At 43.5% G+C, this 27943-nt stretch overlaps 1 protein-coding gene across 1 annotated transcript; it reads right to left on the minus strand.

Annotated features, from left to right (window-relative positions):
* On the minus strand, nt 1–25812 carry sh3gl3a (SH3-domain GRB2-like 3a). The gene is made up of 11 exons (XM_056607342.1): nt 25561–25812; nt 13996–14064; nt 13829–13901; nt 13451–13594; nt 12043–12176; nt 11540–11698; nt 11326–11429; nt 10451–10575; nt 3050–3082; nt 2319–2384; nt 1–1875 (listed from the first exon to the last, which is right to left on the minus strand). Exons 1-11 carry the CDS (start codon nt 25726–25728, stop codon nt 1673–1675), a joined length of 1278 nt encoding a protein of 425 aa, XP_056463317.1. The 5' UTR covers nt 25729–25812; the 3' UTR covers nt 1–1672.
* Between the last annotated feature and the right edge of the window lie 2131 nt (nt 25813–27943).

A 27943-nucleotide genomic window follows, 5' to 3' on the forward strand; every position in this document is an offset into this window, starting at 1 on the left:
TGAGTCCCAAGGACTTCTCAAATTGACCACAGGTTTATCAGCTTAGCCTAACCAATAGAATACTACTTATCTGCCCACTTGATGCGAGACCAAAACAGCAGAGTAAATAATCTGGACTGGGTGACACACGTGTTATAGTACGGGTAATACAGTGGGGACATTTTACATTCACATGGGTTTCATTTAAACCGGAATTCACATTAGACATGAAACCTCCAAGATAACATTACGACATTGGGATTTTACATTCCATAGTGGTTTGAACAGTTCTGGGGTTCTGCGAATGTATAATCAAAGAAAACAACAAATGTGAGGTCATATATGTTCACTATGCTGTTGGGACTCAAACCCACCCACGGCCCGACCCACCGTTAACAACAGAAAGTGCGAGAAGAAAGAAAAAACAACCTAGGTGCTCATCCGTGTTTGGTAGTAGACGCCTAGGCTTCAGTGCAATACAGAAAGGCAGACAGACAGACAGACTGACCCCCCCGCCTTCCAAGACAAAGGACTTAAAATAGTAACAGTGAAGACCCTGAATGGGTCCACTATCTAACGGATAGGTGGGGCAGACCTAACCAAGAGTCGCGCCACAGAACCCATGTTAACACACGAGAGAAAGGAAGGACAAAGAGAGAGAGACAAGAAAGAAGAAGACAGAGAAGAGAGAGCGAGACAGACGGACAGAGAGACAGAGGGAGAGAAGAAAATAGAGTGTGACATGGCCCATGAACACAGGCCAACCTTACTCCAAGTAGCAATAATCACAAGGGCTGCCTACCAAAGGTTTGGGGTTGAAATGTCAGGGAAAACACACCAATGATGTTTCAAAGAACAGTCCGTTGATGTTTGGAGTGTGTGTGGTCAGACTTTGAAGAGATTACCCACCTGTATTTTTAGTTGTCAGCTATAACGTATGAGCATTCTTTGGAACAAGGCGTTCAATCCATTCACGTGGAATGCCTGTGGCTATGGGTGAAAGGCAGGGGGCAGCACTGAGCAAGAGCCAAAAGGCGCATGGATTCATTTTCCATTTTGATTGGGTTAAGACTCGACTTGGAGTCCCTCACCCCTATTAAGGCCTCGTAGGGCCTCCTTGACACAGAATACATGCACTTTATTGTCTACTTCCGGAAGGAACGACTTGTTTTTCTCTGCGGTAGTAACAAAGACAAATGAAGAACATTCACCTGACCTGCAGTGAAACAGTTATTAACGTGATAACAATGTGCGAACAAGGTGTATATGTGCCAAAGGTTTCCAGGGTGAAATCAGTAAAGAACGTCAGGGTAGTTTTGCTCACAGGCTTCTGAAAGGGCCGACGGTGAAGCTATCTGAAATCGGTTGAAGCACCTGAAATGTACAGTTTGGGTGACCGCTCCTGACATTAGATTCGCTTCCCCGAGAACCCAAGGTAGGACCCAGCATTCTCCCCCCCGGAGTTCACGGGCTCTAGCCGGGTTAAAACAGGCAGGCCATTTCCTATGGATGGTGTATAGTCATAACCATAAGGTTCACGATAAAAGGACGCTACCAACCCTCAAGCAATTCTTCTTTTTCAAAATCCAAAACGTCTTTTGCAATACTAAGGCTTGTTCGATTCTTCGGCTCAGGCGGAGAAAAGTTTTGGAGGCTTGGGGCCACCGGGCTCCCTCGTGGGGACCCCTGGGGCTCACTGGGGCAAGGGGACGATGACGTCCACGTAGTTGATGGGGAAGAAGCCGGACTCGCCACTGATCATGCCCTCGTACCAGTTCTCGTCAATCTGGTTGGTGAGGATGATGAGGTCGCCCTCCTTGAAGCCCAGCTCGCCCGCGTTCTCCGGCTGAAAGTTGTACAGCGAGCGGCAGCACGGCTGGTCGGGCACCTCGGACACTGTGGCGCCCCCCGGAGGAGAACAAGGGGAGAGAGACAAGAAGAGTTCATAAGGAGAGGAGGAAGGCAGTGCACACCTTTTACTTTGTGGATGAAGAAAAGGCCAGAGCAAAACGAGATGAATAACATGAATGGATGAGCGAATAAAAACATGAATAAATGGAGATGTAAAAACTGTCCTAACATGATCATGATAAAAAAAAAAATCCCTGAATTACAGCGCTTCTATTTTCTAGTTGATAATCAATACATGATGAATGCAAAAATATATGTATTTATATTTCAACATTAAGAAATTTGATGCTTGTCACCCCAGAAGATTAGATTGGCTGATGCATGATTGAGACGCTGACTTAACAACATAGTATCATGTGGGGTGTGTGTTTGTGTTTGTGTGCCTGTGTCTATGTCTGTGTCTGTGTGTGTGTGTGTGTGTGACTCACGGTGGGAGGTGCCGTTAGTTTCCGGGCTGTCAGGCCAGGACAGAGGGGTGGAGGTGATGTGATGGTCTGATGGGGTAGCGCATGGAGAGATGAGGCAATGGTTAATGAAGCCAGCACAAGCGCAAACAAACACTCAAGACACAGACACACACCAGCTGATTCAATTGTCTGTGCAAAAAAATATTCATTATGGTGGCTTCCGTATTTGGTCACTAGGTGGCAGCAAAAGCCAACATTAAAAGGGTTTGGAAAAAATATGTACAATCCACATGCACATCCACCCGCCAATCCTCTTCCTCATCTCAAAGCTCATGCGGGCTGCCAGGTTGAGGCAACTTAAAGAACACGACAAAGACAAGCCGAGTGTAGCATTCTATTTTGAGACGATCTCAGTTATTCTGTTCCAAAAAATGGGAGGAAATGAACGCTGAGTCCTACACTGTGAATTGATCACCTGAGCTACCCCTTTATATATATATTTATTCATTATTCACATATTATAAATCATGTGGCATCCATCTTGAAATCCTTCTGGGCTCCTGGCTTTCTCAGTCTTTCAAATTAAACTCCAAGAATTACCCGATAATTTACCAGTATTATGACTTGGTGTGTTTCCTTAATCTCTGATAACTATGGTCGTGTTATGATTTAGCAAAAAAACCTTTGTTACATATTAGACCTCAAACATATTCAAATAAACATAGAATAAACATAGAATCAGCGACACTTACTTTTCCCATTGATTGTCTGGCTGATCTGGTTATCTGCAAGTAACAATGAGACAAAAATATATTTAAAAAAATTAGCAGGACAGACTTTTCAGATAAGTGTTCAGCCCAAGATAAAACTGCACATGTCGAATAGTTTCTACAGGCAACCAATAACACAACATACAACACAACACGCACAAATATATGTATTGATCAGAGGCGTCGTCAGACCCTTTTTACTGGGGCACGTGCCCCAGTAAAAGTCTCCAGTGCCCCAGTAAAATTCCATTGATCATTATTAAATTCATCTGCAGAAGCGCCGCTCTCGCTATGGAATCGGCAGGATTCATCAAGTGCATCTCCTGCTGCCTCGGGAGTCTTCAGTCGAGCCTGCCTCTTACCAGCCAATCAAAAAACGAAAGGGGCTACATAAAAGCCAATCAGAAAATAGCCCTATTGTATCTGGGTAAGATTTAACGCAACAACCAATGAAAAAAAAGTTATTTACGGATTCGTCCACGTGACTCTTCTGAAAGTGTGTAAAGTATGACCAAGTGTTTCTTTCTGTTCAATAGTCTAGATAGAACTTTATCAATCCCCTGTAGGAGAAATTTGTTAATAAAACAATAATGGTAAAAAAAATAAGGAATCTCCCACTTCCGGCTTCCATGAAAGAGAACCATACTAATTCACACAATAGCGTTGATGCAAATCTAGCATTAAAGGTTAATTTAAGGAAGTTCTCTCCAGTCACGCTGAAACTAGTTTGCTAGTAGTAGCGCTTTAATTTGCAGTGTAAGAGAATTCTGGGAAATCTGAATGCTGACAAAATTCTCAGAATTCTGACACTGCAATTTATTTGCACGCTACGACTAGTGAACTACTTTAAAAAAAAAACTCGACACTGCGACCAGGCGACAAATGACTGGTGAGAACCTTCTTAAATGAACCTTTAATGCTGGATTTAATTATCAGAATTCGGATTTTATCCAAGTATTCTGACTTTATTATCAGAATGCTGAATTTTATCTCACAATTCAGAGTTTATTAGCCTATTAGATTTCTGAATTAAAATTCTTGTGATGAATAATCTACATTTGTACAGTCGATGTGCAGCACTTTAATTCCCGTCAACTATGTTTTCAAACACCAGCATTTCCACAACTATGCTCATGTTCGTGACTGCTATACAAAACCATTTATAGTGCATCTATTTTTCTGCTGGGTAGTGATAGTCGCCCTAAATGCAGCTTTAATTTGGGCTCTGATTCTGAATAAATGCCGCTGCTGAACTGTGTGAATAAATAAAGGGAACTGAAATCTAAAGAAGACACGTGGTTTTGATGTACCGTGAATTCCAGGTGAAAGTGGAACATTGCTGCCTTCAGGGGAAATTAATGTAACCTAGGCATATTGTAAGTAGCTTTCAATTCCTTGTTTTTTTGTTGATCATGTTTCGTTGGAAACCACGGGAGCTGGAAAAAGCCCAGAGTAAGTCATCTCCTTTTTTAACGTTACAACAAATTCACAACTTGTTTGACACAAACAATGACAACTTGATTGCTGTTAAAGAATGTTGCCCACATAATTAGCACCAGTTTTTCAATACTGAGCGTCTGTAGCCTGTAGTTTTATAGCACACACACACACACACACACACACACACACACACACACACACACACACACACACACACACACACACACACACACACACACACACACACACACACACACACACACACACACACACACACACACACGCGGAAAATGAATAATGAATGAAAAATTGTCTGTCTTCAAAACTTGAGGAAGTTTTAGACAAAAACTTCCTTAACACAAAAAAGGAAATTATGGATATACAGGGTGTTTTTAACATACTGGATCCAACAATGATCCCAACATTGACACAGATAATTCAGATCATTGCACTCACAATTCCTGTAAACAGTTGTAGTTGTGAGCGATCTTTCAGTGTGTCGAGAAGGCTCCACAACTGGCTTAGGTCAACCATGGGGCAAGGAAGGCTTCACCAACTTTCTCTTTTGTCCATTGAAAAGGACAACTATTCAAAGTGAGTCAAAGCCACGTTATTGACCGCTTTGCCACCATGAAGGCGCGGCGATACAGCTTAATAGTGAAAAAATAATCATTTAAAAAGGCTCTATGCAGTAGTGTATGGCCTTATTTAGTTTAATTTAAGAGCTTTGATGGTTCTATAACATTTTCCAGGTTGATTGGTGGCAATGAGCCACCTCACCTTAAGTCAGAAATTCTATTAGTTTTAAACCTTGTTTCTTGCCTTTTTAGTACATGTCGTTCTGGCAAAATTATGCTGTTTCCACACAGCTTCTAAATAAATATAGATGTGTAGACTTCTCCTGATAAAGAGGTGAAGGTCATAAAGAGACTTTTTGTTTATTTGTCAGTTACCTTATTTGTAAATCTTTGAGATGTGTATGTGTTTAAATAAATATAATTGTACGGTACTCATGAATCCATCTTTGCGTCTTTGCCTTTACCAGTGCTATAAAATATCCTACAGTATGACAGTGACAACAATTTTGAAGCTCGTACATACCCTTCTGTATCCATATATTTCATATTGTGCACACGTAAAAAAAAATGTTGGCAGTTGGGGGCCTGTGCCCCAGTAAAACTCTAGGTCTAGCAACGCCCCTGGTCTAGATAGAACTTTATCAATCCCCTGTAGGAGAAATTTGTTAATAAAACAATAATGGTAAAAAAAATAAGGAATCTCCCACTTCCGGCTTCCATGAAAGAGAACCATACTAATTCACACAATAGCGTTGATGCAAATCTAGCATTAAAGGTTAATTTAAGGAAGTTCTCTCCAGTCACGCTGAAACTAGTTTGCTAGTAGTAGCGCTTTAATTTGCAGTGTAAGAGAATTCTGGGAAATCTGAATGCTGACAAAATTCTCAGAATTCTGACACTGCAATTTATTTGCACGCTACGACTAGTGAACTACTTTAAAAAAAAAACTCGACACTGCGACCAGGCGACAAATGACTGGTGAGAACCTTCTTAAATGAACCTTTAATGCTGGATTTAATTATCAGAATTCGGATTTTATCCAAGTATTCTGACTTTATTATCAGAATGCTGAATTTTATCTCACAATTCAGAGTTTATTAGCCTATTAGATTTCTGAATTAAAATTCTTGTGATGAATAATCTACATTTGTACAGTCGATGTGCAGCACTTTAATTCCCGTCAACTATGTTTTCAAACACCAGCATTTCCACAACTATGCTCATGTTCGTGACTGCTATACAAAACCATTTATAGTGCATCTATTTTTCTGCTGGGTAGTGATAGTCGCCCTAAATGCAGCTTTAATTTGGGCTCTGATTCTGAATAAATGCCGCTGCTGAACTGTGTGAATAAATAAAGGGAACTGAAATCTAAAGAAGACACGTGGTTTTGATGTACCGTGAATTCCAGGTGAAAGTGGAACATTGCTGCCTTCAGGGGAAATTAATGTAACCTAGGCATATTGTAAGTAGCTTTCAATTCCTTGTTTTTTTGTTGATCATGTTTCGTTGGAAACCACGGGAGCTGGAAAAAGCCCAGAGTAAGTCATCTCCTTTTTTAACGTTACAACAAATTCACAACTTGTTTGACACAAACAATGACAACTTGATTGCTGTTAAAGAATGTTGCCCACATAATTAGCACCAGTTTTTCAATACTGAGCGTCTGTAGCCTGTAGTTTTATAGCACACACACACACACACACACACACACACACACACACACACACACACACACACACACACACACACACACACACACACACACACACACACACACACACACACACACACGCGGAAAATGAATAATGAATGAAAAATTGTCTGTCTTCAAAACTTGAGGAAGTTTTAGACAAAAACTTCCTTAACACAAAAAAGGAAATTATGGATATACAGGGTGTTTTTAACATACTGGATCCAACAATGATCCCAACATTGACACAGATAATTCAGATCATTGCACTCACAATTCCTGTAAACAGTTGTAGTTGTGAGCGATCTTTCAGTGTGTCGAGAAGGCTCCACAACTGGCTTAGGTCAACCATGGGGCAAGGAAGGCTTCACCAACTTTCTCTTTTGTCCATTGAAAAGGACAACTATTCAAAGTGAGTCAAAGCCACGTTATTGACCGCTTTGCCACCATGAAGGCGCGGCGATACAGCTTAATAGTGAAAAAATAATCATTTAAAAAGGCTCTATGCAGTAGTGTATGGCCTTATTTAGTTTAATTTAAGAGCTTTGATGGTTCTATAACATTTTCCAGGTTGATTGGTGGCAATGAGCCACCTCACCTTAAGTCAGAAATTCTATTAGTTTTAAACCTTGTTTCTTGCCTTTTTAGTACATGTCGTTCTGGCAAAATTATGCTGTTTCCACACAGCTTCTAAATAAATATAGATGTGTAGACTTCTCCTGATAAAGAGGTGAAGGTCATAAAGAGACTTTTTGTTTATTTGTCAGTTACCTTATTTGTAAATCTTTGAGATGTGTATGTGTTTAAATAAATATAATTGTACGGTACTCATGAATCCATCTTTGCGTCTTTGCCTTTACCAGTGCTATAAAATATCCTACAGTATGACAGTGACAACAATTTTGAAGCTCGTACATACCCTTCTGTATCCATATATTTCATATTGTGCACACGTAAAAAAAAATGTTGGCAGTTGGGGGCCTGTGCCCCAGTAAAACTCTAGGTCTAGCAACGCCCCTGGTCTAGATAGAACTTTATCAATCCCCTGTAGGAGAAATTTGTTAATAAAACAATAATGGTAAAAAAAATAAGGAATCTCCCACTTCCGGCTTCCATGAAAGAGAACCATACTAATTCACACAATAGCGTTGATGCAAATCTAGCATTAAAGGTTAATTTAAGGAAGTTCTCTCCAGTCACGCTGAAACTAGTTTGCTAGTAGTAGCGCTTTAATTTGCAGTGTAAGAGAATTCTGGGAAATCTGAATGCTGACAAAATTCTCAGAATTCTGACACTGCAATTTATTTGCACGCTACGACTAGTGAACTACTTTAAAAAAAAAACTCGACACTGCGACCAGGCGACAAATGACTGGTGAGAACCTTCTTAAATGAACCTTTAATGCTGGATTTAATTATCAGAATTCGGATTTTATCCAAGTATTCTGACTTTATTATCAGAATGCTGAATTTTATCTCACAATTCAGAGTTTATTAGCCTATTAGATTTCTGAATTAAAATTCTTGTGATGAATAATCTACATTTGTACAGTCGATGTGCAGCACTTTAATTCCCGTCAACTATGTTTTCAAACACCAGCATTTCCACAACTATGCTCATGTTCGTGACTGCTATACAAAACCATTTATAGTGCATCTATTTTTCTGCTGGGTAGTGATAGTCGCCCTAAATGCAGCTTTAATTTGGGCTCTGATTCTGAATAAATGCCGCTGCTGAACTGTGTGAATAAATAAAGGGAACTGAAATCTAAAGAAGACACGTGGTTTTGATGTACCGTGAATTCCAGGTGAAAGTGGAACATTGCTGCCTTCAGGGGAAATTAATGTAACCTAGGCATATTGTAAGTAGCTTTCAATTCCTTGTTTTTTTGTTGATCATGTTTCGTTGGAAACCACGGGAGCTGGAAAAAGCCCAGAGTAAGTCATCTCCTTTTTTAACGTTACAACAAATTCACAACTTGTTTGACACAAACAATGACAACTTGATTGCTGTTAAAGAATGTTGCCCACATAATTAGCACCAGTTTTTCAATACTGAGCGTCTGTAGCCTGTAGTTTTATAGCACACACACACACACACACACACACACACACACACACACACACACACACACACACACACACACACACACACACACACACACACACACACACACACACACACACACACACACGCGGAAAATGAATAATGAATGAAAAATTGTCTGTCTTCAAAACTTGAGGAAGTTTTAGACAAAAACTTCCTTAACACAAAAAAGGAAATTATGGATATACAGGGTGTTTTTAACATACTGGATCCAACAATGATCCCAACATTGACACAGATAATTCAGATCATTGCACTCACAATTCCTGTAAACAGTTGTAGTTGTGAGCGATCTTTCAGTGTGTCGAGAAGGCTCCACAACTGGCTTAGGTCAACCATGGGGCAAGGAAGGCTTCACCAACTTTCTCTTTTGTCCATTGAAAAGGACAACTATTCAAAGTGAGTCAAAGCCACGTTATTGACCGCTTTGCCACCATGAAGGCGCGGCGATACAGCTTAATAGTGAAAAAATAATCATTTAAAAAGGCTCTATGCAGTAGTGTATGGCCTTATTTAGTTTAATTTAAGAGCTTTGATGGTTCTATAACATTTTCCAGGTTGATTGGTGGCAATGAGCCACCTCACCTTAAGTCAGAAATTCTATTAGTTTTAAACCTTGTTTCTTGCCTTTTTAGTACATGTCGTTCTGGCAAAATTATGCTGTTTCCACACAGCTTCTAAATAAATATAGATGTGTAGACTTCTCCTGATAAAGAGGTGAAGGTCATAAAGAGACTTTTTGTTTATTTGTCAGTTACCTTATTTGTAAATCTTTGAGATGTGTATGTGTTTAAATAAATATAATTGTACGGTACTCATGAATCCATCTTTGCGTCTTTGCCTTTACCAGTGCTATAAAATATCCTACAGTATGACAGTGACAACAATTTTGAAGCTCGTACATACCCTTCTGTATCCATATATTTCATATTGTGCACACGTAAAAAAAAATGTTGGCAGTTGGGGGCCTGTGCCCCAGTAAAACTCTAGGTCTAGCAACGCCCCTGGTATTGATGAGTGGTGCTGACAAAGTCCACACAACTGGGCCACAGCAAGAAGTATGAGCAAACACACACTAAACCAGAACAAGTGGTTGCGTTTTTACCTCAATAAAGACAGTTGATTCATGGTATGAAGACACAACAGCGACTCTAACTTATTTTGCAACAAAATATTTTCTCAAATAGACACATACATCACTGGTCTTGGTAGGTGATGACCAGTCTCAGTCTCATACATGATAACAAATCCAGCATCGTAAACACATGTCCTAGCGTGTAGCTGATAAGGAAAGGTGCACAGTAAGAACTACCATCGCTAGATAAAAAATAAAAGCACCTAGTTGTGTAGCATCTTATCCTAGCTAGCTTTGTTGAAACACGGGGAATGGGTTGAATTGCTAGTGATTGGCATCCTTACTGTACTGACAGCGATATATTGCTTCTCCTTCTGCTGACAAATGGACTTATTGTAAGTCGGTTGGAATAAAACTCCCCTGCTGCCCTGAATGTAAAAAATGTAAACGTAAATGCTAGATCAGCAGGCGTTGGCTGCATGTGGCGTTACCCGTCGTCTTGATGGAGGAGCTGTAAGACAATCCGTTGTGTTGGCTGCCGTCGTAGCTGTCGAAGGTGCTCAGAAGGGGCTTTGGTTTGAACACGCGCTTGGGCCGGCTGTTGGCTGTAGCTATCCTGTGAGGGAGAGAAACAGCCAAATCGACCTTAAGTGTCATCAATGTCATGTATAGAGGCGAGGCACAATGGAGCCCACGCCTTTTGGGGGGGGGAGACACCTGATTTGCCGTTTAACACATTTAGAAACACAAACACAAAAAAATTCAGACGAATGTAACATGGACTTCAACAAAACCTGCCTAGGTAAAAGTAAACAAGTGAGAACTATGCAGCTAAACTATTTACACTACCCATCTCTCTATCAATGTGTACTACTTTCGCCATGGATCTTAACCTTTACACTTGGTTTCCAGAAAGGGTTGTGTTATTCGTAATCCAACACAATGGCTTATTATAGTGGCATTTGTTTCCATTATTGTGATACAGGTATCAAATATCCACTGTGAAACACCAAGCCAAACACCAAGGATATTCAAAACCATTTAACTATTGAGATATTAATATCACTGATTCACCTCCCTAAACTACAGGGACATGTCTACACAGTAGAACTAGAGGTGAGTGGACAGTCCATCAATAAACTGTTTCCCTTCGTCAGCCATATTGAATTGTGCTTGTTTGCCCGACGATGGCAGAGGTTACACGCGAAGAGGGTCGAAAGACAAGGACAAGGTCTGCGTAATGCTATCATTTCTCAGGGGAAGCTTAGCATCTGAGCGTGAGGAAGACAACACAGCAGAACGATTCCGCCCACTGCCTCGCTTTTCCTGTCAAACCAATGTTCAACGCTGTTGTGGTTTTATTCACCTCTGTTGTAGATTCCCACTGAGTTCTTCCAGGATGTGGGTGGACTGTCGATGGTATTCTAGTGCGGCCTCGATCAACGCAGACAACTGGGTCATCTGCTCCACCTGTGGTCACCCACAACCCACACAGAATATTAAAAACGAAACAAGCAGTGCAACCCCCACCCACACACGTAAATCATGAAAACTGCTACAGGAAGCAACATCAAACTGACGTCATTCTCGAAGAAGTTGAACATGCTCCTCTCCGCCAGCTCTTTGCTCTCCTCAAACTTGTCCACCGCCAGGCGGATCTCCTCGTCGGGCATCTTGCCGTGCCGCTTCTTCTTGTAGTCGAAGTCTAACCGCCGGCCCTCCATCTTCTTCAGGTGGTGCTGTGGCAGAGGGACGACTCTTAGTAAGAGTAGCACGTGGGACTGTGAGAGCTACTGGGTTGCCTCTGCGGTCCGGGTTTTGTTTTAATTGACTTTACTGTTGTTGTTTTTCAATGGTTTGGTTTGTATCTGTTCTGTTTGCCATGCGGTGGCAAATATATATGAATATCATCACTTATTATATTCAAACATACAAATATAAATTGATACTTTTAAAACAACCAATCACTCTTCTTCTTAAGAGTTTTTCTTCAATATCGGAATATCATTGAAAACAAAATGTCCTTGATAGACGAGCTGGTCGGATCCACATCTTGAAAAGGCCCTCTCTAGGCGGGCCGTACCGTGATCTCCTTGAGGTCCTTTTCCTGGAAGTTCTGCAGCGGGTCGATGAAGTTCTGCTTGACGTTGATGTCCAGCCCGTCCTTCACGTCGCCCAGCTGCCTCATGGCCTTGCCCATTTCCATCAGTGCACTGCCTGAAGAGAGACGGGAATAAGCTTAGACGACTAGTCACTACCGTTCACTATTTAGTCATTCAGCAGACACTTATCCAAAGCCGCATAACAGGGACTCCGGCACATGCCGTCAAGGCACGTAGGGATAAGGCATCTTTCGCAAGAATGTCAACAACAAGGCTGCAGCAGATGTTCTGATGTACACTACACTGCACTTTGTTGAGGAACCAGTAGGTGGCAGAGTTGAGGTTAGAACATGAGTTGCTAGCTAGCAGGCATGTGAATGGTCTATGAAACTGGTACATTGGAAATGATTTGGTCATTAAGCTGACCAGGTGGGAATTGAGCGCACTGATTACTACCCGGCATAAATAGCTATTCAAAGATTAACTAATAAGGGAATTCATCTTCTAATCTAATTGACATAAATACGGTAGGTAAATAAATGAGGTTTGACCCATCTCAAACGGGTAAAAAATACAATTAAAACCTAAGAGCCACACAATCAGCGGAACATTCAGGATGTTTTGCAACGTTATGTCATACAACTGTAGGCTTGTTTCACTGAGCTTTTCTTATCTGCAGTTGTATATGTGGTGTCATCACGCGTGATTATACTTTGTGACGCACTCCACAGCACTGAACTGGGATAAAGGTGGTGGTCTAATCCAGGGAAGGGGAATTTGCTTTAAATTGTCTTCACGGACAATCGTTTAATCCTGATTTATTCTTAATTGTCGCCCTGGGGAAACTTAATGTGTGATTGGCTTTACATGATGTTTACACTACGGCACCAGACGTGCACACACACGCCAACTTCAGGTTCAACAGGATTCTGAATTTGTGGAGCAAAGTCCAACAGGAAACAGGAAAAGCATGTAAATACTGCCAAATTATGACATATTAGCATGTCATCCTGATACATAGAGCTTGATGAGGATAGATCGTACAGAGGTCTCTCCCACTCGAAACCAAACGTGCCATGTCATGCTTGGTTCCCACATCCACTCCACCTAACCCCTGATATACGCCCAGCTCTGTTCCCTTTTCAAACTGTTTTAAGACACACTGTACAAGTTTTCCCCAGAACCCTTCTGAATACTGAGACTCTTTTTTACTCTTTCTGTGTTTTTTTCATTTGCATTCATTTACGTTTTATTCTGTTTCTCGTGTCTATTGTGCGTATTTTCCATCTGTCCTGTTATGCCCAAAAAAAGGTTGTAATGTAACAAAAAATATGTGGTTTGATTGGATTTTATGAATGGGAGTGTGGGGGTGCAGGGAGTGGGAGGTACCGAAGACAGAGTCCTCTCCCAGCTCCTGGCCGTAGCGCAGCATGCAGTCCCCAAGCAGATCCTCTGTCTGGGGGTAGCCAGTGGTCTTCACCTGCCCGCGCATCTTAGACATTGTGTTCAGCATGCCCAGCTTGGCTCTCGAGGCTGGGGACGCACACACGCACGCACGCACGCACACGCACACACGCACACACACACACACACACACACACACACACACACACACACACACGATAGTTTAGTTTAGTAGAATTTCATAAATGTAACTTTTAAAATCAAAAATAAGTATTTGTGACATAATAACATTGAATGGACTTGATCATTCAAAGAGAGGAAATATGACAGAGAAATAGCAGATGAGAAGCCCAGCCTCGGTACCTGGATTAGGCTGGAGGTATTCCGTCGTTTTGGACAAGAGGTCAAACACAGACTTGTTGGTGACCTCAATTTTCTAAAAACAAAAAGCATGAATTTAAAACGGACATTGCCATTTACACATTATTTTAAAATTGTTTAATACAATTGTTGTGGGGCCATCGACTCACTCTCTCCATCTCCATGAAGTCTTCATCAAGCTTCGTTCCCTCAGTCCCACTTATCTTCTCACTCAATAGCTATGGTGAGACGAAGACAGAGACAGAGACAGAGACAGAGACAGAGACAGACAGAGAAAGATTCATGAGTACAGACAAAAGAAGAAACTATTAAAGACACAAACCCGTCTGATTTAAGAATATGGGCCCATGTCCAATACATGGCCCAAACCGCAGAGTAGAGCCACTTAACCCCCCCCTCCCTGAGCCCAATGGCAGAGACTGTTCTCCCGTCATGTTTAAGGAGATCACAATTCTGTGCATTTATCCAAGGGGTTAATTCAGACGGCATAAAGCCAGACGGCATAAAGCCAGACGTCTGCTAGTTAGTGAAAGTAGGGTACGATTTCCTGTTGTACAACACACACACACACACACACACACACACACACACACACACACACACACACACACACACACACACACACACACACACACACACACACACACACACACACACACACACACACACACACACACACACACACACACACCATCTGGGTATTTCTTTGCCCTGGCTTCCGCAGAGCATATGTGAAGCAGCACAATGCTAAATATATCCTAAATTAAAGAAAATTTGCTTACAGCTTTTAACCCAATGTTCCAGTTGTACCCCATGGCTCTCTCAATGTCATGAATCAAAGATAACTGTCAGGGGAGAGTATGCTCGAGACAATTATATGCAACACAATAAATGAAAAGGTTTCCCACAATGTTTAGTATTCAAACACACCAACTTTTAACAGGATGCTCTTTGTGTGTGTGTGTTTTGTATTCAACGGTTGAAGAGCATTCAACTCATTGATAATCGTTTTCACTTTCTCGCTGCAGCACAATGAGCAGGAAGTGAGGGGGAAAATAAAGGAAACCTTGGTTCTGATTCGCCGTGCCGCTAACCACACATGTCCCGGAAATTACTCAACGCCAGCGATTGTGAAATTAAACAACTGACCTGATTTTACCCTGTAGTCATCCAAAGTCATACGAGTGCTCACGTATTCAAAAGCTAATATTCCAAGTGCAGAAAGAAAGAAAGAAAAATAACAAAATCAAGTAGGGGGGAAATCTATTTCATTAGGGGCACGGACAACTGTGGTTTGAACAAGATGCAGTTCACAAGAATTAGTGTGGTGGAAATAATATGAAACGGATGGCATCACCATGAAACCCTCAACCAACCATCTCCTCTAATGCACCTGGGGTCTTCCGATCGCGGTCTGTTATCAGAGCTGTAAATAGGACTGAGTCATTTACATGATGACGTACGACCCAAGTGCGTAAACATAGAGTCGCCGACGTGCAACACGCCCGCTCTGTGCAGGATGCCACTTTTCTCAGAGTGATCCAATTAGCGGCTTGGCTAACCGCGGAGGAGTGTCCCGCGAGTGTGGAGCCGGCTGGGAGCGCCTTCCAGGGAAGCTCAGGGGAACGGTTGAGGAAACGGAGGCCTCGTACATGACGGTCTGTTTCGCTGCTGATGTTTGCAATAGAAACGCATGTGAGACTGAAGACAATTCTCACATCAACGTGTCGGTATATAGAAACGAGCTGCCAACCATGTGAGAGCAAATGCTTAAAGGGTTCTTTAATAGAGGATTTCCAAGAAACTATTATAAATACTTTGAATATTCATATTGATAGAGATTGTTTTAACACACAGAGCCGGCAGGGTAAACACATGCATATCTAGCTTATTAAACTGTTCCTTAAAATCTGACAGAATTAGCACGTAACCCAAACATGTTGTCTCTGTATGCTGCTGCTCTTGTACACTGTGGAGCTAAAAGGAGGCTACAGCGTGTTAATGTAATGAGTCACTGTCTGCCTGCCTGGACAACCATCCATCACACCTCTGTGGTAAGAATCCATTAGAATACATGAGACTTGCGCTTTTGTCCGTAGGCCGAACCAAGAGACACTGATTAGCATGTCGGAGCTAGGTTCAGAGGAGAGCAGACAAACTCAAGAGATCAAAATTGCAAATAGGAGGCCAAAAAAAATAGAACTAGAGTAGCCCTTTTTCCCGTATACTACCATGATACTAAAGCTGGGATGTAAAGGCATTAGAATGATTAATATTTCAGGTTAATTGCGTCCATTTAAAACATCGGATCACCGTTGCAACTGTTGTCAGTTTAATGATCAATATCCAGACACCAATTAATTAGAAAGCTAGCATTGTTCATTCTTAAACTTAACCAAATTGTCTTCGACCGCAGGCAGTGAATACAAACGGCATCGGGGCACCGCAAACCAATCAGGTAGACGAATAGCCCCGAGGCGGGCGATAATATCGGCACGTTGCCGGGGCAACAGGGAGTTATTGTTGGGCTGGGACAAAGATATATATCAGCCCGGGCGGAAAAAATGGAATCACCCTGTGCTCCCTCTAGTGCAGCCCGTGAAATGTCAGACATCTATCCCGTTGTCACAACAATGTCGCTCTCTGCTCCTCCAAGGCGAAGAGCAGAGTGACATACCGGAGATGAGGCACAGGCCTCCCGAGTTTATATCAGCTCAACGCATACCAGACAGGTTGACGAGTAATTTAATGACAAACCAAGGGACATGTATGGGAGAGAGACGGAGGGGGAGAGAGAGGGAGGGGGGGGGGGGGGGAGAGAGAGAGAGAGAGAGAGAGAGAGAGAGAGAGAGAGAGAGAGAGAGAGAGAGAGAGAGAGAGAGAGAGAGAGAGAGATATGAGGAAAGGGCCCCGGGCCCTGACACAGAGAACACAGAGCTACAGGGAAGGAATATGACCAGGAGCATGGATAGGATGACAACAACAATAACAATAGCGACAACAGCGGCAGTGCTGCTGGGACAACAACGCAGACGGCTCGGCCTCACATGTTCCTCAGGCGTGCCTGAATGGCTCAGTGTTCAGGCAGGAATGTGGCCCCTGCGATATGAATGGCACACCGATATGATACAATAGCATTATTACATGGGTACTGCAGTGCTTATGGAATCTGTAGGGTTTGTGTGCAATACGGTGAGCAGAAACATGATGAGACACTTAAGGGCTGATTATAGTTCAACGTTCACTCAACGCAATGACCACGCAGACGCTTCGACGCAGTCGTGAACCTTTACGGTTCTGCGTCGGGTTTTACTAAGCGGACCAATCACAGCCCTCGCTGCTGCGTCGCCTCGACGGAAGGTTACAATTTTGGGAAGGCGCACGTCCGGCCCTTGCGGTGGACATGAGGAGGGTCCGCGGGGACGTAAGGGGTCCCTAACCCCCTTGCGTTGCGTGAACGTGGGACCATAATCAGCCCTTTACTGTTTTACAAACCAGTGTTGTAATAGTGTAATAGAAAGGGGGGGGGGGGGGGTCATACTCCAATCTCCATCCAGTCTACCTCGAGGCATCCATGTGCAATATGCCCTCCCCGCTCCTAAATGACATGCATCATTGGAAATCAATATGATCGATTAACAAGTTTGTGAATAAATAGTCATTGTGGGAAGAGAGATGAAGTCAAAAGGTCTGTCTGTCTGTATGTACTCTGTATGTATACATGTGATATAATAAGCTGTTGCACGAAGGGGTCTTAAAGGAAACCATTGAATGTAACAGGATATAAGGGACAGGTCTTGTAGAACAATGACTGCTGGTCCAAAAGCCAAATAAGCAATGAGAAGCTTTCCTGTGTTTTATTATATTCTAAGAAGGCAGTACCTCTTCCCGGACTTAGGACCCCATTTCCCCTTAAGCTACACTGCCTCTGTCGCAATACTCTGTTGTTATCTGTGTGTGCAGTTGTTTCGAAAAGAACTTTGTGGGGAAATGCACAGTGTTGTTGGTGCTCTGGAAGAACGTCATTTTTGAAAAGGACATCACAAGGAGTGGCTTGGTCACACATGTTTGTATTGAAGGCAGAGTCCCTATTTGAACCCAGTATCGGTGTACAATCTGAGTACACAACAGAGCAGACACATTCGCCACGCCAGTTGAGTCTTTCCTAATCTGTAACTTTAACCACAAATCACATCTTAATTGTAAATGCAGCACTGCATTCTAAAATGTAAAATGTACTAGATTAGCATTGTCATCAATGTTGCCATACCTCATTCACGTTCTAACTGAAGGATAAGCACAAACCATATTGTTTACCGCCAGGTATGAGGCTGATCATTAATCGACATCTTTGGTGTCGTCACACGTGTCCACTCTGATCGGTTCAGTTCATAGTACAAATTATCTTTGTTCAGAAATGTACTATCATCCTCGTCAACATAATTGCTCTGACCCCCCCCCCCCCCCCCCCCACACACACACACACACACACAAACACACACAAAGTGGGTCGGAGTCTGGTTTAATATTAACCTACTCAGTCTGAGGAAAGCAGACTGCGTTCTCTAGAATTTCTAGGATGCAGTCAAACGGAACTGCTCAATAAATGCCAAGCGATCTAACAACTAACAGGAAATAGTGTGGTTCTAGTTTGATTTGTGTCATTTAGATAAGGAAATCTTTTCCTGGACTGATTGTTTCTGATCGGTTTCATATTATTTTCACTGATATCAAGATGAGTAGACATGTGGCAACTTGGATATAGTTTTAGGCAATGATGGACCAAAAGATAGACAAGGGTTTAAACTTAAGCCCCTTTTACATATGCTACCCTGAACTTGAACCATCTATACATTTCCCGAGGTAGCTGAACGTGAGAACACAAATGTCTGAATGAGTTGGACAGGACATTAAAGATTAATTCCCGGCCAGCTCCCGAGTACAAAGTCTGTATTATGTCTGATTAAGCCCATGTGTGAATAGAGCAGGTAATTGCCCGTATAGTTCACAGCGATAAGATCCTGTTCTGAATACTCCAGTAGGCCTATATAAGGGGTTGGTAAATGCAAAGACGGATAAGAAGAAGAAATATTTACAGCAAACGTTGCTTTTTCACTTATGCGCCTAGCACTAAAATCATAAGAATAAGATATTGTGTATATTACGTCCAAATCCATGAGGTTTTTGATATCAACGCAAAAAACGTCATTTCCGATGAGTCGGTGATCTTGTGCTCCATCTTCGATGTGCTGTAAACACAACACTGTGTTTTCCGGCTGACATATTATGCCATGTCCTGCATCCTGCACACTCTTCCCAGGAATAAGCCCTCGCCTAAACCAAACAAGAGTATTTCCAGCATGTGAGATTGCGTCTGACATGGACAAATTCCTGTTGTGTGCTCGTGTGTGAGAAGGCAACCGGACAATGTCCGGTCCAGATTCTCTGGATATTATCCAGAGTTCATCTGTTAAAATAACAGCTTTAGTAGTGATATAATAAAAACTTTCTGATGGTCTTTTCCAGAAAACACTGGTGATACAAACTATGAAATCGATTCATAGCTGCAGGGTTTGGCATAAGCCTGCACGATACTGCAAAAAAAGTATTTTAACTAACCTAAAAAAAAACAATATTTCTTAGTGGAACTAAAATGGCAATATCACATCTCCCATTCGTGCTCAGCGTGGAACAGAGCCCTGCCGGTCATTGAGGACGTGTTCCAACCCTGCAGACTTAAGGGTGTTGTTGTTCTTCAGAGTTGCGCTTTGTTGTCGTGCCTTCCCCTCTTTGTGCCAAAGAGGGGAGGCAGCAGGCACTAGGACAGGCACTAGGACAGGCACTAGGCCTGGCACACAGCTGACAGCTGGAGGGCCAAACGACCAGTGTCGGGGCAGCAGATGAGAGGGTACATGGCAGCTCCATGCTCTGGTGGTAATCCAGACGGACGTAGCCTGGAGAAGTTGCCATTAGAGCTGCAATTAGCCCGCGTTAGCCAATGAGAGCCCAGCGGGGGGGGGGGGGGGGGGGGGGGGGGGGGGGGGGGCATTTAAAACTAAAAGTAGCCGATGGGTCGGAGAGCAAACAGGGGTAGAAGAAACAGAATCAACATCAAGATGTTTGTTTTTATAAGTTTAGAACAAAGACGTCGGAGGCTATTGTGCGTCTGATTATGATTATTTGTTTGACAGTGTTCTGAAGAGCCGTGTGTTCCTCGTTTCTGGCCCTTGATGTCAGCCTTCCTGTGGCCTGAACACAATGCCTTTCAAGTGTCTTCAGAGGGGTGGCGCTGAGATGGAGTGATAGGGAACGCTCTCGCGCTCTCTCTCTCGTTTCCCTTCAGAGAAGTGTGTGTGTACACCTGTTGCTGCACGGAACAACACACACAGCAAGACGCCTTCTTGCCGCCAAGAAAAGTTTAGGCTGAACTTTTCAACACTGCTTCAGGGTACAACACTGACTTGCGTGGAGCATGCTTTAGAGCCAGGCCAGTTTTCTCCTGTGTGTGGCTGCCTACCAATGAGCATGTGTGAAACGTATCCCTGACCAGCTGCATGCACACTGCCCCAACAAACAACCACAAAGACAAACACCGTGAGCCAGAGCCATCGGTGGATTGCCAAACGGTGTTGGCAAACTCAATCAAGGTCGATAGTTTCTGGTGTTTGTTGGGCCCGTGGGCAAGCACCCTAAAAGTGATCAAAAACGTAGGGATCAAAAGCAGCGAGGGCTTAGACCACGAGGTCATAGACGATGAGGGAATAGACGATGAGGTAATAGACGATGAGGTCAAAGGTCAAATACAGCGATGTGACATTGCGATGAAGGTCAACAGTGTCACAGACATGGAGTTTCAAGATAAAGAGGTCCCAGACAGTGAGGGTCAAGCCCAATGATACCATGGAGGCAGGTTACCACAGCGAGATCTATCTGCAGGTGACAGTTACTATCACGGGTGTGATAATGGAAATGGAGCTCATGGTGCTGACTCACTCGACCCTCTGACAAGTAAGGGAGTGTGTGTGTGTCAGTGGGGGTGACTGAGAATGAGCCGAAGAAAAGCATCTGCTCTCGTTAGCTCCATCCTTTAACGCGTGCACACACACACACACACACACACACAGACACACACACACACTTGTTGTTGAACTATGTCGGTATGGACCTGAATTCCTGCCGCATAGCGGGTGGGGAAGAAAACAGCATGCCTCTTAATATCATGGAGAAGGAAAGAGGCGAGCATGCCTCATATATTAACGTTCACATGCATGGCCTCGCATAACTAGTTCAATGGCAGCCTCCTGGTGTGCTGAAGAGCCACATTTCACAGTGCTGGGCTCGCTTTGGGCGCGAGGATGAATACTGTGCACATGGATTCCATCTATTTGCACGAACAAATCTGCATACCAAAACAAAGCCTGACAAGGTCCAGACATAACTCTCATAACAATCATCTGGAAAGCCTTAAACAACGACAAAATGGAAGTTTACCCAAGCAGACCCTAGGATGAGTGTCTGAGTTTGCATAGCGAGTGCATGAGGTAGGAACAGAGCCCTGCCCCTAAGTGGGTTATTTCTCCCTCCGCCCACTGTAAGACAGATAAGGGTGAATCGGGAGGTCGAGATATAGATGAGCTGTTTGCTTAGGCTAGCAAAGAACAGAAACATTGCCTTGGACACGCAGAGAACACGCAGCGCGCCGGTCTGCAGCAAGGGCTCAGTGCTCCACATTCCTCCGCCTGGAGCCCTTACAACAAAGCACTGCTCTATTGCATTCACTGTTTACAACAATGTGTGTGTCTGCTTCGGTAGTAATAAAGCCCTACCCAAGGCTAATCTTTTGTGAGGATTTTATCAGTGTAAAACTATAAAACAACATTAGAGTGTGTGTGTGTGTGTGTGTGTGTGTGTGTGTGTGTGTGTGTGTGTGTGTGTGTGTGTGTGTGTGTGTGTGTGTGTGTGTGTGTGTGTGTGTGTGTGTGTGTGTGTGTGTGATAATGCAATGAAGTACGGAAGGTACTTAGGTACACAAAAGGCTTTTAGGCTCCACAAATATGCAATATTGCACACACACACACACACACACAGAGGATCTGAAACATCACACTACCTCATGCATCCTTCTCAAGGAGACTCAGAAACGCTGACTATGCTGACCGCCTGAGTTCATGTGCAACGTTTTAATTACAGTCCCATCCACGGAGCACTCTGCAGTGCCCCCATCTCAGGGAGGTCTCTTCGTCGTATCATCGGACACACGATACATTTCTCGCAAATATTTTAATTTATGTGTGCCTCATTAAAAAGGTATACATTTAGATCCATGGTTTGTGTTCACAATAATTATGAATATAACCCAGCTTTCTCCCTTAGTAACATGCTAACTGGCTATCGTATTAAAAAACATATTTGTTTCATATACATTTTGTGGCAAGCATATTGCTCCTTTATAATCTTATTGCTGTGCTGGTATTCTGCTGTGACACCCACATCTCCCATCTGGGATCCATAACGCACAACTTATCTTCCATTGATAACATGTTTCCTAACACTACATTGCCATTAGACTCAAATGTAATATAATGGCCTCCAGATGGTATTGCTTTTTCTTTGTCTGTGGTTCAGACTTACGAAGCCAATAGTCTTTAAGTAAGTCATTAGCTAATGTGGCTCATCTGGGTAGCTAGGGCTGTAAAGGCTAAGATAATGGTCTAGTGTTACATGTGAATGTTACATCAGATGAAGAAGAAAAGCTATTCCCAGCAACAAAAGACTGACATTCGGAGTCAAAAAGCATTCGGGTGCAAGTATAGCCGAGAGAAATTTCGAGGAGAGCAGAATAAGCTTTCATATATAACGACAAAAGAAAGTGACTCCAAAAAAATGCAGGGCCTCTGAGCACTTCTTTTATGCAATGCCAACGATGCTAAAGTGGTACCCTAGATAATGAATGTCCTTATTACAAGGGAACATCCAGGGCATCGGTGCAAGTAGGCTAAGGGGGTAAGACACACGCTTGTACATCCCTACCCTCGTTTGACCTCTTGGATTTGAATGACTAAAGTTAACTGATGGTTAACTTTAGGAACTAGCTTTCGCATTTGAACCACCGTTACACAATACTGGTGTAATGGTTAACCTTGCATGTGTTGTCACGTGTAGACAGCAGCCTCAGCAGATCCCGGTTGTGGCGACAGGATGATAACAGGCTGGCCTGTGCCAGCGATGGCCAGCCTTGCGTTGGCGTTTCATCGAGAGAGTGATTAAATGTTTATGAGCTGAGCAGGACGCCTAACGTCGCCACGACTACCATCCTCAAACATTTGCCCGCCCCCTAGCTCGCTCATAAAAGATGGATGCACCCCTATAGGTGTTCTGTGTGTGTGTGTGATTTTTTTTTAACCATCGTCTTTTTTTTTTTCCGGTCAGGGGTAGCTCCTGTGATCTCACGGACAAGACAGACGTAATGATAGTAATAGAATAACATTTGCGGTTGCATCAGATAGTCCATTTTTAGACCAAACGCGACACCCTCACAGCTGACCTTCAGGCTGCGATCTGGTCCAAAAGGGCAAAATTGACACAGAAAGTCCAAATGTCTTGCAAGGCTTCGGCTAGTATTGAAGTACCGGTAGCCAATAAACCACTCGCCTGAGTACAATGACTCTATGTAAACAGATGATGATGATGATGATAGTCTGTTTACACTGTTGACACACCCAAAATCAGTGGAGGACTTAGGACACTGAGATGGCGCTAGGAAATGTGCACGTGTGTGTGTGTGTGTGTGTGTGTGTGTGTGTGTGTGTGTGTGTGTGTGTGTGTGTGTGTGTGTGTGTGTGTGTGTGTGTGTGTGTGTGTGTGTGTGTGTGTGTGTGTGTGTGTGTGTGTGTGTGTGTGTGTCATATGGGGGAAATGGATAACATTGAGGACTTCAACACATGTCATTTGCTGGATCATAAAAAGTCGTACTCGGGGTGAGTGGATGATACATATGCAGCTACAATGGGTGTGTGTGGATAAACACAGGCGTACATGTGAACCAGCCCCCACTGATCACAGCTGGCTGTGTGTTTCCACAATGTGAAGTGTACACGTGAACAACAGGTTTTGAGTTATGGCACACCATGCCTTGGGTGAAACTCCATTCTGAATGATTCGTTCACTGCCTGCAATGGTGAGGCACCATTACAATAATAGGTAGAGAGATAGAGGTAGAGAGCGAACCGACAACAGGAAGTGGGCAGAGGATGGGAGGTCTAATATTTTCTCTCTCTCTCTCCCTTTCTCTCTCTCTCTCTCTCTCTCTCTCTCTCTCTCTCTCTCTCTCTCTCTCTCTCGCTAAGTTTGGGACTGACTAATAATGACTACTTGTACATAATAAGCTTAATGACTATTGATCACTTTGATGTGACGTTTCCTTCTGGGGGTGGAGAGGGGCTGCACGGCTTTGGGATGCACACATTAACAGGACACACACAGACACCACCCTCCCCCCCCACACACACACACACACACACACACACACACACGATGCTGACATTTATCTGCGACCACAAGAGAATATATTCAGCCCGCTGAACAATCACATTTATCTTCCATCATACAGCAGCCCATATTATCCCCCCAAGGGAAGATTTCTGTTGACGAACCGATGGAAATATTGTATTCGCCGAGTGATGAATCAAACCCTTTATGTGTGGCCTTCTCTATACGTTCGTAAGGCTGCACTCTGTTAGCATTGGGATGTCAACAACACAAGCGGTTTGATGAACTGACATTTACAACAAAGGACCATACAACCGAATACAGTGGGACCACTAAGGTATACAGCGCACACTGAAGGCAGTTACCAAAGGCTTTGTGCTTAATGAGTATTCATGCAGCCAGCAGAATAAGGTTCAATCCTGTAACAAGCATTTGGCATGCGGCCAACAGTTTATGATTGCCAAGTTAGAAGTAGAGCTTTAGATGACAGCAGGTGGGTCATTTCAGCTGTTGATAACTGAGAACCAAAGTGCAATGCTTTGTTTAGACGGATGGTCCAACAGTTGAAATGTTGCAGCAACACTCTGACACACCAAGAAGGAAGGAAGCAGAACAAGACTACGGGCACTGACAACATCTAGACTACGAAGACGTTCATCCCATATCCTGTCACTATCGCAACCACTTGAAACATCAACAATCCACAGTAGACGCGTCCCTGTCTCTGGTGGCCTACAATTGTTCTACTGGTATTCTAACACAGTGACACCACATGGGATTGATTCATCAACAGGCTACTCAGTGACCAAGTTCGCGATGATCGACAAAGACTTAATATTTAACAAGGAGATTATCTAACCCAGCAGCTCTTACAATACGATCGATCCTCCAGAGGCAAACACAGAGTTAAAAATCCTTTCTATGGAAACTTTCTATGAAAATGCACTATTTTAATAATGGCCAGTCGTGCTATAAAGTAGGCTAGTGCTAATAGGCCTGGATGGATTGCCCCCCAGCTGTCTGAAAGTAGCCAGAAGATGACTTCATCTAAATCAACAATGGGTCTGCTCAAAAAGCTGTTTGGAATGACATCATGAGAAGCTTAAATGTTTATTCATTTTTTCTTATTAACAGACATTATATATACATCTATGATAGTTTAGGTGGATGGGACAGTGCCAAGAAGCTGTCATTGTTGTGATTGTAGGAGGAACAGCGGACCATACCTGACTGGCTTTGTGGAACTGCTTCTTGAACCCGGCGACAGACATCCTTCTCGGCTTCTCTCGGTCCCAACCCACTGGAGAACCGCCTGGATTACACACACAAATATACCAGAGGAAGGGGAGGAAAACCAACGTTATGATGAGCTGAGCCCAAGGCGGTGCATTCATCAGCCTCCGAGGGTCGCCATATGGTGTGTGTGTGTGTGGGGGGGCTGGCGTTGTGTTGTCGGTACTCGGTAGGAGGAGGAAGGTCTCTGTTCCTGCATCGCGGAGATGCAGCCTCTCCTTTCGACCGTGATTGGTCCAGAGCACGTTGGGGCGGAGGCAGCGAGGGAGCTTGAAAGTAGTGCTCGAAGAAGCACCTCACTGCTCTACCTCTCGTCGTCATCATCATCATCATCATCATCATCATCATCATCATCATCATCATCATCATCATCATCATCATCATCATCATCATCATCATCATCATCAACATCATCATCGTCATCATCGTGTTCGTAACAAAGAGGTTGCATTGTGTTTTGGCTTCACTTGTTCCAATCAAATCCCAAAGTGGGGGTTTTCTGTAGCGACACACTACCGCCACCTACCGTTTAAAATCGTTAAATACATGTAGTACCTCTAAGTGAGTGTAGAGCCCCCCCATACGGCAGAAAATAAGACCCACATTTTTATTCTGACTAGCTTATTAGTTGCAAGGACGGACTGATAAAGTACATATCTAACATCTCGTGTCATATTTTGCATGGGCCAGGTGATAGAGGCCCAGTTGAAGACAGCATTTTTATGCATTTTTCTATCTCATTATTTGAGGCTAATAATTGTTACCAAACTATGATCAGGCACAGGCTATATTCTTTTTTTCTGCCTATCGATGAATATTCATATTTATAAAAGTACAGACTAGCTTGGACCTTCTGTCCAATAGTCACTCCCTTGGCTAGTTATATGTCCAATTGGCCTGCTCACCACCTGTAACTGTATTGCATGGCCAAATGGAAAATGAATGTTGAATTATTTATCAGTTTTTCGGAGGGGGCAATGCGGAATTCCAATTTAGGCAGCACAGAACAGTAATTTGAGAAATAATTGCCATATAAATCAGCCGTGAATGGGCAGCCTATGCATCCCGCATGCATCGGAAACTAATTAGGCTACAGTGACCGAGGTCCAGTCTGAAACTTGCAATGTACGCACAGACCACACGATGGCGCCACAGCTCTGGATATCCACATTGTGGGGGCAAACTTTTCACCCTGTCGGGATGTGTGTGGGAATTGGGAGAGTTAAACCGTTTTATTTTTGGAATAATTTGTATGTGTCTGTCTGGGGTTTGGTCGCTGTTGTTTTGTTTTTTCGTAAATCATGGATTATTACTTAAATCGTTAGATTTGTATCGTTTCATCTTTGACAATTCGACAAATAATTGTGCGCAGACTATACCACGCACAAAAAGACAGACACAGACGCGCGCACACACACACGCGCGCACACACATACACACACAGGCACGCTCGCAAAAAAACGCAAACACACGCACATACACGCACAGACGCACGCACGCACGCGCACCTCCGCTGTACTGCCTTGCGCAATGACAACGAGGAAGAACAAAAGTCATCTGCTGTCCATCTGGCCGCTGTGGCGAGGCCGTAAGCCCTAATACCCCCTACCCTCATATTCCTCAGGTTCCCAAGCACCCGTGGACAATCCATTCCATGCCTCTACTCCCCCAGCCCCCTTCCCACCTCCACCACCACCACCACCACCACACCCAACACACACACACACATACACCCCGCCGGCCCTCGATCCTCATCCCAGGACCGGGAAGACGTGGGGGATCTGGTGTCAGTGGCCGAGGAAGACCCCTCTCTCCCCCCAGCAGCAGCAGCAGCAGCAGCAGCAGCAACATGTGTGAGAGCTGCAGTGGTGTTGTTCGGAGAGAGAGAGAGAGAGAGAGAGAGAGAGAGAGAGAGAGAGAGAGAGAGAGAGAGAGAGAGAGAGAGAGAGAGAGAGAGGGGGTTCGGTTTCACTGTTTGGGATTCTCACAGTAGTGCGTCCATATGCGCCGCTTTCCCAGGTGTCGGCTCGCCCGGCATCTGATGTCCCAGCGAGGAGACCCGCTGCTTTATTCTCACGAGAGAGAGAAGTGAGAGATGAGCGTGAGAAAATCCACAAATGATATTTGTTATTAACTTAAAGGTTTTTTCCTTTTTTCTTTCCATCTTTTTCCACATCGGGACAAGAAGTAAAAGCACTTGAGGGCCCCGGGCCAATATCAGCTGCTCCGTCTTTGCTCTGCTTGTTCGGAATCTTTATAATAACAATATACATAGGCTACTCTCTTATTATGTAGGCCTATGTGTGGATGTCGTTG

The sequence above is a fragment of the Gadus chalcogrammus genome, chromosome 14 (assembly GCF_026213295.1).
Source record: "Gadus chalcogrammus isolate NIFS_2021 chromosome 14, NIFS_Gcha_1.0, whole genome shotgun sequence".
Lineage (NCBI taxonomy): Eukaryota > Metazoa > Chordata > Actinopteri > Gadiformes > Gadidae > Gadus > Gadus chalcogrammus.

Excerpts from the sequence above, each read along its gene's own strand:
- sh3gl3a (XM_056607342.1), bottom strand. The coding sequence starts at position 25,728 with ATGAATGCACCGCCTTGGGCTCAGCTCATCATAACGTTGGTTTTCCTC. Across the intron at positions 11,699-12,042 it reads AGGACCTCAAGGAGATCACG|CACCACCTGAAGAAGATGGA; the intron begins GTACGGCCCGCC and ends CCTCTGCCACAG. Across the intron at positions 3,083-10,450 it reads CTCCTCCATCAAGACGACGG|ATAACCAGATCAGCCAGACA; the intron begins GTAACGCCACAT and ends TGTTACTTGCAG.